This window comes from Paroedura picta, chromosome 4 (genome assembly GCF_049243985.1).
Source record: "Paroedura picta isolate Pp20150507F chromosome 4, Ppicta_v3.0, whole genome shotgun sequence".
Taxonomy (NCBI): domain Eukaryota; kingdom Metazoa; phylum Chordata; class Lepidosauria; order Squamata; family Gekkonidae; genus Paroedura; species Paroedura picta.
In genome coordinates, this window is record NC_135372.1 from 99548937 (window position 1) to 99562438 (window position 13502).

A 13502-nucleotide genomic window follows, 5' to 3' on the forward strand; every position below is an offset into this window, starting at 1 on the left:
GTACCTTGGAGGAAGAACTGCATGGAAGTAGAGGGCAGGGGAGGCCCCCCTCCACTGTCCTTTTGTACTAAATCCCCTCATGACTTAAAAAGAGGGTCTGGTGCTCTCCCATTAGTCATGCTTCTTGTTTAAAACTACTCTCTTCATTGTCTTGCCAACTACTTATCCGATCACTGTGCAGATATTGAACTTGCTCCTGATTGTTGCCTGGTGGGGAAAGACTCAGGCACCCACAAATGGGGGTCCTTAGACCATGTGACATTCAACTTGCCACCACAGGCTTGACCATTACTAAGGAAGTTCTGAGTGAGTTCACTGAAATTCCCAGCCCTTCTTTTCCCAGCCGTTTCCCACCCAAGCCAAACCCAACCCACCCAGAGTTATTCAGTGCTTCACCTAAAAATGGGGCTGTTTGGGAGAGCCAACTCATATTCAAATCAAATTAGCCTGGATTAATATGGTTTAAGGACAGCAGAATTCATTACCTGATGTGATACATAGTTTCTCATTATGATACATCTTTGAATAAAACCAGTGATTAAAATGCTTGTGCCAAAATCAGGCCCTTAATAGAGTCCCTAACCCTATGAGTGTACCATGCCAGCATTTCAGAAGAATTGTGGCACTGCTGAGAAGTCAAAATACAGTCTAAAGGAGCAGCATCATTAGGACCTTCCACTGTGTCATTATGAACAACCCAGAAATCTGGGTTTAGGTGGGAACCGGGTTCCATTGAAAAACTCAGCCATGAGGCTTCCTGAAAACCCAGCGCCATAGAAGGGAAGGGAACATAGCTCTTTGAAAAACCCAACTACACTTGTGTGTTCTGAATCTGTTGGTAGAACCATTTGTACTGATTAATTTCTTAGATGTGTGTTGAGAAGAAGTGTGGAAACCAGCTTGAGAAAAGTCTTTGAGTTTGATCCTACACTGAGTATGGTCAACTGATGTTCTGCAAGCTGGTTTGAAGCAATTTTATTTGCCACTCCTTTCTGTGGCCCTACTAAATTTTGGTGGTAAAATTTTGTTCTAAGGTACTGATTCTCAGAAACTCTGTGAGGGATTCCAGTATGTTTGTTTTGGAAATAATGGCCCATCTGTGCTTGTGCTGTGCTGCAAAACTGTAATTGAGCCTGACCACTTTGGAAAGCATCAGGCATCATATATTTTCAGCCCTTGGATCAACATTTGGTGATTGCCCCTGAGCGAGAATATAGAGGTTGGTTATTCTGATTCCAGAAGGTATTCTGACAGGCTTTCAATAGCAGTAGTGGGAGGGGGGAGTGGGCAGCAGCAGAAGGAGGCTTTAGATCAGGGGTAGTCAAACTGCGGCCCTCCAGATGTCCATGGACATCTGGAGGGCCGCAGTTTGACTACCCCTGCTTTAGATACTGTGCCCTGCTGTGACCCTTCTGGTCAGTTACTGTGGGAAACAGGACATTAGTTGGAGCCTTGGTTTGATCCAGCACAGCTCTTCTGATGGATAACTCAGGTGCGGAAGGATTTTTACATTAGACCCATGATCTGTTATGATTCATGGATCCATAGGAAGCAAGACAAAAGAGTCAGGGCTGTTTTGTAGAGTATCTACAAAATACAGTCTTCTACGTGTTCCCACCCTTCTGGTCTATCTGCCTCCTACTGAGAAAGCAATGCAGGTCCCTCTGGAAGAACAGGCTCATTTGAGATGATATTATGAGGCTGGAGCAGGGGTGGGAGCAGCCTTGCACTGTTGGCTTAGAAATTTGATAATGTTGCAAGGTCACAGCAAAGAACATGGTGTAGGAAAGGGATTCTTGCTCCAAATCATCTGCATTCTGGCCTGCCCAATAATTCACTAAGAACAGACTTTCTGAATGGCAGACACCTTTGTGGTCTACCTCACAGAAGTCAGGGAAAGACTCCTTCAACCATCATGGTCTACCTCGTTGAATTCAGAATATCCTATTTATAGACATACCTTGAAATCAGAGATTGCTGCTTCCCTCTGACATGCTAACTCATTTGACAGATGCACTATTCAACACATCAAAAGCCAGTTCAATACCTTGCCCTTTTTTGTATCTGAAAAAGTGTGGATGCACATGAAGGCTTATACCCAGAATTAAACTGTTTTGGTCTTAAAGGTGCCACTGGATGCAAACATTATTCTCCTGCACTTCATACCATGTTTCAAGCATGCTGTCCACTTTAGAATTATTGTTAAAGAACAGCATTTAGAGGTTGGTTTATGAACTGGGGCACTGGCTTGGTATACTTTCAAGCCTATAACATACACACCCTAATCAACTTCTTAGAAAACAGAAAATAGCTCTAGGAAGGGGAAGAGATCTTGTGAGATCACAGAGTTCATCCAGCTGATACTCTGCATCACTGGCTTCTCTTGCTAACAGGAAGAAACTGTTTCATCCGGGGCCAACCCTGACAAGGATCTGCAGCTTGCTCATGATAGAGCACATGCTTTGCATACAGATGCATCCCATGTTAAGTCCCAGGTGGCAGGAAGGTCTTTTCTCTACCTGGAATGCTGCTGCCAGATCAAGTAGACACTACAGAACTAGAAGAACTGCTGGTCTGACTCAGAATAAGGAAGGTTCCCATGTTAAAGAGAGAACTGTACCTCTGTGCAAAACAGAGGTGATGTGCTTTCCCAATGTGCCAAGTTATGTATATGTGAATGCAACCCTAATTCAATAGCCTGTCTTCATGAGCAGTACCAGCTGCTTCAAGAAATGGTACAAGAGAAGAGATACTTAAATGCATGGTTTGTGCAGTGTTCCTTCTGCCCCCCTTATTTAGAGTTTGATTCGTGCCCTGGAGCACTCAGAAGGTGAATGTTCGGTGGCACAATCGTATATTGGCCCTGATGCAAGAAGAAAGAAATGTCACCCACCCAGTCCCAATGCTGCTCTGTGTCTACTGGCAAACATACATCCCTGGGATGCTGAAAGCATTACAGCTTCTCTAACAAGCCAACCTCAGCCAACAGAGCTTTCTTGACGCGCACCTGTGTATCTTTCACCCACATACACTGAACACACCTGCTGCTCTACCCCACCCAGAGCTTTGGAAAGAAGAAACCACAGCTACAGCAATACTCCTGCAACCAAGTCAACTCCAAAGCATCTTCTGCTTTCCCCTCCTCCCACGCTGATAGCCTTCTGTTCACTTCACCTGCCACTTCCATTAAAATTTCATTTGTCCATTCGAGCTCCTTCCTGTCCTGTAAATAGTTGTGAGCATAAGCAGAGAAGCATGGCCGTGCAAGGCATCACGGGTCGCTTAGCTCTAGAGATTGAGGATACTAAAGCCATTCTGGGTAGTGGAGGAGGCCAAAGGAGTGAGTGAGGGAGAAAAGCTGGGTGCTCATTTCAGTGAAGGGTTCTGAACACCCCTGGCTGCAGTGAGAAGTCCTTCTTCACACAACTTCCTTCTGCCCCCTCCTTCCCCCTCTGGAATGGTGAAAGGAGGCTGAGTTCCAGGAGCCAGGCTCATCATCACCCCCACCCCTTCCCACTCCAGTGCCGTCTTGCTGCTGAGTGGATTGCTGGTCTTTAGCTGCTGGTCCTTGGGCTTGGAGTTGACGCCATTGACTCCGAGGGGTCTTGTGGAATGAAACGGCTCCTGTCTGCGGTGTCCCTTATTGTTTCCAAGGGCTTGCTTGGGCAGTGGCTGTGGGTTGAGGGGAGGGAAAACTGGAGCACTGTTCTTCCCAGAGGCAGCTTTTCCTTCCGGAATGTTCTCGCAAGTCAGTCAAAGGAGAGGTTCAGAGAGAACCAGCACCACGAGGAGCACACTGTTAAGTGGTTGCATGGGGATGCACACTTGTGGGTTAAAATGTGGCTCCGTGGAACTTCACAGCTTTCACAGCAGCCAGGGCTTGTGCTGGAAGGAGGAGAGGAGAAAAAAGTCAGTGGAAATAACTGGAGCCAAAGGCAGTGGGGGGAAGGAACTGGCGTAAATGGTATCACATAAAGCTATGACATAGAGGGCCCAGGCCTTGTCCCCAGTGTGCACAGGAAGTGTTGTCATCATACCAGTGACATCCAGATGATGCTATGGCATTTGGGCAAAAACTCTGGCCTCTGACATAGAGTTTTTGTCTAAATGCCAGAGTGTCACCTGGCTATTGCTGAAATTATGATGTTACTTCCTGAGCTATGTTAGCACTGAGCCCTGGGTCTTTCACATTCTCCAGGTAAGTCCTTCTGCTGGCCAGTTGGCCAGTGGCTTGGAGGCAGGGCTTGGAGGTGAGGAACATCTGATTTAGTCATCATGATCCAGCCTATGGTCAACTCCAGTTTAGATTACTGTAATTCACTCTATACCCTTTAAGCTGCTCCAGAAACTCCAACTGGTTCAGAATGCAACAGCCCAGGAGGGCACAGATGCAACCTGTGCTCTCCCTGCTGCACTGGCTCTAGATTGGAGACTGGATCAGATTTAAGGTTCTGGTGTTAACCTTTAAAGCCCTGAACAGTCTGGGACTCCTGTATCTTCAGAACCGTCTCTTCCGACATGCCCCCCAAAGAGCGTTAAGATCTAGCAATCAAAACTTACTCAGGGTTCCCTGCCCTAAATAGGTGAAACCAGAGCCAAAGCCTTTTAAGACCTGGCAGAACACTCTACCTAAGGAAATCAGGGCCCTGTGGGAACTTAATCAATTCCACAGGGGCTGTAAAACAGCACTGTTCTGCCCAGCCTTTAGTCGAGGCCTAGAAATAACATCGAGATGCTGATCTCCCTGCTTGGAAGTCCATCCCAAACAAGTTCTCAGTTCTGTGACCACTTAACTCCAAGAAAGAGGAGACATCCTGAAGGTGGAATAGACAAGGTTGATTTAATTAATTAATTTTAGGGTTTTAAAACTTATTTGTTAATGTTGTATATTTTAAACTTAATAAGTGGCCCTGAGCCTCTGGGAAAGGGCAGGTTATACACGTCTAAATAAATAAATAAATAAATAAATAAATAAATAAACAAACAAACAAACAAACAAACAAATAAATAAAATTCTCCTTTCAGTTGTTAAATTACCGATATAAGTATACTTTCAACTAGTACCTTCAACTCACGTGGATTCAGAGGGATCAAAAGTGGGGGATTTTTTCTTTTGACATTCTTCAGAAATTCAGAAGCCTCATAAATCATGTGTACATGAAAAGATTATAATGAAATGTGCTGGCTGAACTGATTGATGGAGGTATATTTACTTAACTCAACATGCTATGGGACTCTTCTGCATGCAGGAGACAATGGCCATGGCATGCCGGAAAAACCTGACATTTCCTAAATGTTTGGTCATTATTACTGCCGCATTTCTGCTAATGTCACATCACACATTGCATTTGTGGTTCAACAGTGGCCTTCTTGACTGTTCTGACCACTTGTTTTATGAGAAGTGTCACTTTCAATAGATTTTTGGAGAGGTGTGGACCTGCCCCAGTGGTTTTTAAAAACTGTCTGTACATAAATTTTGACATGTACAAATTGCAAAATTTAATAACATGGAACAAATTACTTATGAACCGCAACACTCTCATTATTCTTTTTATAAATTTTAAAGAGCATAAATTTACCTTTAATTTGAATCCTGAATGGTTACTGCCTGAGTATTCATAATGGACTTATAACTCATTAATTGAATTTAAAGAAATCTCCAACTCCACCCTTGAGTGCTTTTAGGCCTGAAAATGTGAATTATAATTCTTGGGGATGGGGATATGATGGTCAAGACAACCTACACCACAATATTGTACCACAAATTTTGCATTTTCTCTTTTACTATGGAAACCCTGTCAAAGGACTCCAGGAAAACATATGATATCTTGGTTCATTGTTGAAGCATCTTCTGCTGACTTCATGGAAGGAGACCAGGTTGATGTAGAAAAGGAAGAAATGTGAGCTTAGTAGAAATTAATGAATGGATTGGTTGGTGGAGGGAGGAAACTCTTGAGAAAGAGGCTTACCAACTCTTTCCCACAAGAGACCAAGATGAACAATAAATGAGATGGAGGAAAATAGAAAATGTGCTTACTTTATGGCTCAGACACGCATAAAATGGCTGTCGGTGCCCTGGGATGAGTCAGACGAGAGGGACTTGGTCGGTGGAGTCGGGGAGGCTGGGGAGGTGGGAGGGCTCGGGGTGGCACATTGAGCTGGAAACAAGAAATGGAGAAAGTGCCTGAAGAACATGATGCTTCAGCCAGAAAGGAGGAAGAGGAAACAACAGCAATGGCACACATTCCATACAGCCACAGGGGTTAGAGGAAGGGAAAAGGAAACATGGTTAGAAATAACAGAGTAGTACGAAAGGGCTCCTCCATGGTGGGCTCCTCCACAGTATGCCCCACGGGCATTCCACCCTGCACAGGAAGCATCATGGAATCTGGCAAGGAGAAAGCATGCACAGCCCTTGCCTCCTGTACGATGGACAGTCACCACAGGCCACAGCCTCTCGTTCTGCTAAAGACAGAAGTATTTTCTTTTCTGCTCAGCATCTCGTCAGCAGAGAGTGTCAGCATTAACATTAACAGGAACTGGAATATACAGCGCAGCCCTAATATGTAAGATCTGTTCACCGCAGATTCTAAAACTAGTTGTGGCTTGAATAAAAATAATCTCAGCTGGCCTCCTGCCCAGAAAGGACCATAAGGTAGAAACAGCCATTACAACAACAGCATCATCATCATCAGCCCTGAGGAGCAGCAGCAGCAGCAGCAGCAGCAGCAGCATCAGCATCAAATGAGAACCATCTAGATATTCCTTTTGGCAAGGCTCTTGTGTGCTCCCAGTCCATTGGTAGCCAGTTCACAGTCCCACTTGCCATTGGTCCTTCTTCAGATATACAAACAGAAATGGCCTTGCCCATGCTTCATCGATGTAGTCTTTATTCCCTTTATGAATTAAGGGAGAGGATAGCAAAATTCATTACCACTGCACAAGTCATTTGATGGCCCAGACCAATTACTATGAGGGGCAAACATGCCCTTTTTGACAGCAGTATGAAAACCAGAGCTGTTGAGCAGCTCAGTTAGCTTTGTAGGATAATTTTTCCATAGGAACAATGATCCTGCAATTTACAACAAGAACAAGAACTTCGGCTGTTGTCTGTTTTGTTTCTAGCATGTGCAACACTTAATTCATTTATCGAGTATAAATACGATTAATAATCTATCCTGCAATCAGCAAAACTCGGAGTAGGTGCCGGAGTAGCAGCTTTGGCCTCTTTGACGGATGCATTACTCCCTCACCTACCCTTTCTTACCTTCTCTTTCTGTATGGTTATCTTACCGGAGAGCATTCGGCCCCGCCTGGAGGCTTCTGCAGCCAAAGCGCAGGAGATCTCAATCCGCTTCTCCTGCTCCTGGAGCTGGGTCTCTGGGTCCTGGGTTATGTCCACTTCTCCCTCGTTGAGGGGAACCACATTCTGCATGCTGTGGGAGAAAAGGCTCAGTGTTATCTTTGGAAGCTGACTGCCCCAGAACATGCCTGACCAAGAGAAGAGCTGCAGGGCTCACAGGTCAGGGGCTCAGGAGAAGAGGAGGTAGCAGAAGCAAGAACCACAGACGTTCCATTAAAGAGTTTGTATGGCCCTTGGGGTGATGCCTCAACTGGTAGTTCAAAACACCACCTAGTCCCTCATACCTCTACATCATGTTTAGATGTAGTATATTCTTAAACCCTATTTTCAATCGCAGATATGTAGCTCAAAATTGCTCTATACAATGATGTAATTTTTTAGTGAACAATGAAACTTACACAGATCCAAGGCCCCAAACAGCCTGTTTTAAAACCATAAGTCCATTGTCCAGTCTTAACTCTCTTGGCACAGTGAGGGTAGTTCATGTTTCAGCTAGAATTGTGGGATAAGCCATGCCACTCAGATCAAGTCTCTCTTTGGAAACATTAGTCTGATCTAGTCAAAGGAAAAATATAGCATTCGACAATAAAAAAGTAACAAAAATGAAGAGTGATTCTGAAATTCCTCAGAGGGTTAGCAGGTTTGGGATAATATGCCCCTCGATAGGGCTGCGAATCAGCAGGGAGAAAGGTCTGAAGTCATGAAGGAATTTCCCAAGCACCCCTTGAAGACTATACAGAACTATGGGAAAACAGAGGCTGCTTCCTTGCAGATTTTTCTCAATCAGGGCTTCCAAATGGGAATCCTTTGGGGGGAGTTTCCATACAACGTCATGTTGTAATTGTTCTTCTTCTGGATTTTCTCTATCCTTAATATGGTCTTTACCAAATCTGATTTACCTTGATATTTTTGGAAAGGCCACAAGCTAAGAGCATTATCAAGCCATCTAGAAGGCATAGTGTACATTTTCCTGCCCTGAGAAGGTGCTGCTCATGTTGGCACTAATTTCTCACAGTCAATCGCTCACAGGCATAATTTCTCCCACATTTGTTTTGCTACGGGTTTTTATTTATTTTTTTATAAATGGGAAGTGATATTACCACTTATCGATTACAAATTGTAACGGAATTGCTATGTGCATGCCTGACAAACAGAATAGAAGGGTTATGTTTGTGTGTAAGTTGCCATAATAGCCATGACAACCATGCTCCAAAGGCCAATGCAAAATCACTGCAGAACACATGAGAAAGGGAAAGGTTGGGGGGGGGGAGACCATGGAAAGTGCATATAAAACTCCCACGTGCAGAAGCTCCATCACCCACACGCCTTCCTCTGCATTCTCAGAGGCAAGGAAAGCCATGAGGGGAATCTTCATGGTGTGGAGCAGCCAGAAGCATATGAAGTAGGAGAAAGACCACTCTAGCTTGTGTTGCACCTGGATTTGGCAATGAGAGTCTTTATCCTTTCCACTTTCTTTTGCTTCTCCTTCATCTCCTCAGGGCTCAATGGGGTATCAGGTTCCAGCTCGATGTACCTTTCTGGGATGAGGACTTTATCTGGAGTGGAAAGCTGAAGAGCAGATAGAGGCCAGTTGTGAGTTCAAAAGATGGCAAATAAGATGGGCTTCATGGAAACTGTCTTAACTCAGGCAATGGCTTCTAATTCCTGGCTTGAGGGACTCCATTACAAAGCATCCTGGTTCAAATTCATCCTGGCTGTCATGTGACTCTGTCTAGATTGTCCTGGGTCATGGCGCCCAGTCACAGGCATAGATCAGCCACACACAATGGACCACCTAGCCTGGCTTCACAATACAAAATGGTGGTGAATCACAGAGACACAAATTTGGCTTCCAAACAAGCAACCAACTCCCCATTGTAAATTCTAGGGAAATAGAGAAGGAGAAGAATTCTATGCTAGGCAGACTGTAGTATAGATAAACATTAGCTCTTACCTCTTTGCTGATATCCACATCATAATGTTCTGGTTCCAGCTCCATTTTACGCAGCCGAGCAATCTCTTCCCGGGGGGTTTCGTACATCTTGCCTGAGTCTTCTGCGCGCAAGGCTGCTTCCAGATCAGATATGTCTACCTCATGGATGCTGCGGTGTCTGCGAACCTAGAATATTTCATGATCAGCTGACTTTAGGGCCATCTGGCAACAGTAAATGCAGATTACACCCCATCAGATGTGGCCAGTTCTTATGGCTGGTAAAGGTAAAGGTATCCCCTGTGCAAACACAAAGTCATGTCTGACCCTAGCGTTTTCATGGCAGACTCAATACGGGGTGGTTTGCCAGTGCCTTCCCCAGTCATTAGCGTTTACCCCCCAGCAAGCTGGGTACTCATTTTACCGAACTCAGAAGGATGGAAGGTTGAGTCAACCTTGAGCTGGCTGCTGGGATTGAACTCCCAGCCTCATGGGCAGAGTTTTCAGACTGCATGTCTGCTGCCTTACCACTTTGTGCCACAAGAGGCTCTTATAGCTTATGGCTGGTATAGCACATCTATCCCTTCCTCATATCAGACATAGCTTAAACATCATGCTGGCAAGGCAGAAAGCTTTCCTAAGCTGATTTTCATGGGCTCAGTATCTCATCTGGATTGGGCTGCTGCTTGTACAATGTCTATATTCTTAGTTTGCATGCCAGCACAGTTGCATGGGCTATGGCATGCAAGCTAGGTACATACAGCTGCTTTGCACAGTGCAACAATTTAAAAAAAATTCTGCCTCACCACACACTTGTTTAAATCAAGCAGTATAGACCACAGGTGAGATATCTGAATTGTATCACTACATATGGCAGGTGGGAGCTCACACAACTGAATGGCTGAAAGATCATCAGGCCCAGATGGTTACTCTCCAAAAAATGTCTAAAAGAACCCCAAACTGAAATTGTCAACTTTTTAGCAAAGCTAATATGAATCACTGTGCAAGAACACTGGAAAACAGCCAATAGGATATTAATTTTTAAAAAGGAATCTGGAGGAAAGCAATGACACTGTAGGCTTGGCAGCTTAATGGCTGTCCTGGTACAATGGTAAAGAATATTATTGAAGACAGACTTGTTCAACACATGGAAGAAGGAACCTTCCTGAAGAGCAAACAGCATGGCTTCTGTAAAGTGAACTCCTGCCTCTCTACTCTCTTAGAATTCTTTGAGACCATCAGCAAGCATATAGACTTGGGTAGACAGTTCAGAAAGCAGCTTAGAAGATATCTCACCAAAGTAAACTTATCTCCTGACTAATATCCCATAAGAGAATGTGTCCTTTAATGGAATTGTCGCGGGCTAGAAATGAGGAAGTAGAAAGTGTGTGTGTGGGGGAGGCAATTTTCATAGTGGAAAGAAGAGAACAGTGGGATCCTCACTGTATTGAGGTGGGTGCTATTTCATTTGGGCCCTTTCTGCACTCATCACTTACTTTTAGTTTTCACAGTGTTGGATGCAACTTGGGTTATTTCAGTAGTTGTGTGAACAACTCTGCACAGAAACATTTTCTTCTGTTTTATCCCTGTGTTTCCAGAGGATAATCTCTGGTGCAGCCCCCCCCCCCTTAAAAAATTGGGGTGTGTGTGCAGAAGGGCGGGGGCTGGAACTACTGCTTTGAATAAACTTCCTGATAGCTGTGTTTATGTTAACAGGAAAGCCTTGCCCATCACTTCCCTATTCTGTACAAAGTTTCAATGCATTTAATGTCTCCCCACCCTTTAGAGCAGTGGTCCCCAAACTTTTTATCACCGGGACCGGTCAACGCTTGACAATTTTACTGAGGCCCGGAGAGGATAGTCTTTTGCCGAGGGATATCACCGCCGCCTGAGCTCCTGCTCCACTTGCTTTCCCACCGGTGCCCCTGACTTCCCACTGCCCACTGCCAGAAGCAGCTGCGCAGTGCCACACCAAGGGGGAGCCCCAGCCATGGAGGCTGCTGGAGAGCACCAAAGGTGAGCCAGTGGCAGAGTGGCAGGGCAACCCCCAAGGCAGCAGCCGGGGAGGAGAATGAGGAGGAGCCGCGGCCCGGTACTGACTGATCCATGGACCGGTACTGGTCCCCGGACCGGGGGTTGGGGACCACTGCTTTAGAGTATGCAGTCTGTCACAGGTTACCCTGTTCCTTGCCCTCTCCATTCCCAACAAGGAAGGCTCACTTTGGCTTCAGGCAACCTTCTCTCTGCCCTTCTTCCACCCCCAATAAGGCAGTGAAAGCCTCATTCCCCTGTTTGCTTGTTTTTAAAACAATCATGGAAAGCTTTAGATGATGTTTCTCTCAGCTTGTCAGCCTTTTCAGTGGTTTAAGTCTAGAAACAGAAAGGTGATAAGTTCAGTTCTGACTTTCACCAGTTATTTTTTCCTATCACTGACATGACCAAAAAATACCCCTCCCCCTTCACCCTTCCAAGTTCTGCATGCCCATTCTGGATCATTCACATTTTTTTTTGCTTTTGAAAAGCAAACACTTTTAAAATTGCTGTACTGAAGGTCATGCCACAAAAATAAATCTGCCCTGTCCTTACAGCCATTTTTAAAATGTTTGCTTAAGGATAACAAAATGGCATATGGAATTCAAAATAAGTAAATGCAAAGTGATGCATGTCAGGGCACAAAATAAATAAATCCTAATTTGACATATACGCTGATTGGGTCTGAGATGGCAGTGACAAGATCAAGAAAAAGGCCATGGGGCTGTTGTGGATAACTTCCTGAAAATGTTGACATTTTACCATTCAAAAGCTAATTCAATGCTATGAATCATAAAAAAGAGAGACCGAGAATCAAACTTTAGAAAAGTCCACTGTGTGGCTTCATTTGGGACACTAGATACAGTTCTGGTCGCTGCATCTCAAAAAGGATGCTGAAGAGTTGGAAAAAGTACTGAAAAGGGCAACCCAAATGATCACAGTGGTGGAGTGAGGTAAGAGTAAAATTTCCATAGGTTTCCCACCAGTGCCCCTGACTTCCATAGTTTAGGAACAAAAGTAACTGAGGTCTGATAGTTCCTCAGCCAGGAATTTGGAAGTGATCTTTGACACCTCCTTGTCTATGGAAGCACAGGTCACTAGCCCAGTCGGCATTTTCCCATCTTCACTAAGAGCAGCTACTAGCGCCCTACCTGTCCTTGGAACACTGTGACTCCCTCTACAGAGGCCTACCCTGGAGCCTGACCCAGAAGTTACAGCTGGTACAAAATGTGGCTGCCAGGGACCTCACTGGAACATATTCAACCAGAATTGTAGTAGCTGCATCGGTTGATGGTGGTGTTCTGCATCAAGTTCAAGGTATTGGTACTTACCTTTAAGGCTACCTGTGGTCTGGCCTGACATACCTGAAGCACTGCCTATCTCCTTATCCCTCCCCCCCCCCAATCTTTTATTCTCTGTAGGTATGAATGTACTGGTGGTTCCTGGCCCACAGGAGGTGTATCTTGCCTCATTCCCTGCCTGGTGGAATGACCTTCTGGAAGAGCTAAGGGCTTTGTCAGAGCTGTCACAGTTCCATAGAGCCTGCAAAAGGGAGCTCTTTCACCAGGCTTTTGGTCAAGGCTAGAGCCAGAAGATCCATCCTCCACTTTCCATGGAGGGTTCCATGAATGTACAGCAGATCTGCCTCAATATCATTTCGGTTGGGAGCTACCAGGTTTTCAGGAAGGGGGGATTCTGGTGATTGTTTTACCTGCCACCAGGTTAAGGATTTAATTGCATGGTGGATTGCTTTTTTATATTACTGTATTATCGGATTTTATACGTAATCTGCCACGATCCAGTTCATTGACAGCAGTGGGATATAAACAAACAAATAAGGCAGAGAGATCTGCAAAATTGTACACTGTCTAAAGCATAGATGGCCATGGACAATTGGAGAGCCAGAGACTGGCCACCCCTGTTCTAAATAATGGCTCATGAAGGATTGAACCTCCCATCCCTCCTCCCTCCTAGGCAGATGCAGGAGGTTCTTCTTTCCCCCTGCTGCAATGCTGGTGCACAACACAACTCTTTGTTCTCATCTTCCCAAGGGAGCAGAGACTGGTGGTTGGCACAACTACAGTCACCAGCCATAGGAAGAAGGCAGATGAGAGGGTGCCAGTGGCTGCTCTTCCCTCTGCATGGCTGAGCAATAAGGAATGATGAGTGGAAATGGTC

At 45.1% G+C, this 13502-nt stretch overlaps 1 protein-coding gene across 15 annotated transcripts in view; it reads right to left on the minus strand.

The window, feature by feature from the left end:
- Positions 1-1370: 1370 nt before the first annotated feature.
- Positions 1371-13502, minus strand: part of PLEKHA6 (pleckstrin homology domain containing A6) — a 225659-nt gene continuing 213527 nt past the window's right edge. For all 15 annotated transcript variants that reach the window (XM_077334649.1, XM_077334646.1, XM_077334643.1 and 12 more), the window contains 5 exons: positions 9318-9482; positions 8799-8932; positions 7294-7436; positions 6038-6158; positions 1371-3885 (listed from right to left, as the gene is read on the minus strand). In XM_077334649.1, coding sequence (XP_077190764.1) covers positions 6046-6158; positions 7294-7436; positions 8799-8932; positions 9318-9482 — 555 coding nt within the window. In that variant the 3' untranslated portion in view covers positions 1371-3885; positions 6038-6045. The remainder of the gene's footprint in view (positions 3886-6037; positions 6159-7293; positions 7437-8798; positions 8933-9317; positions 9483-13502) is intronic.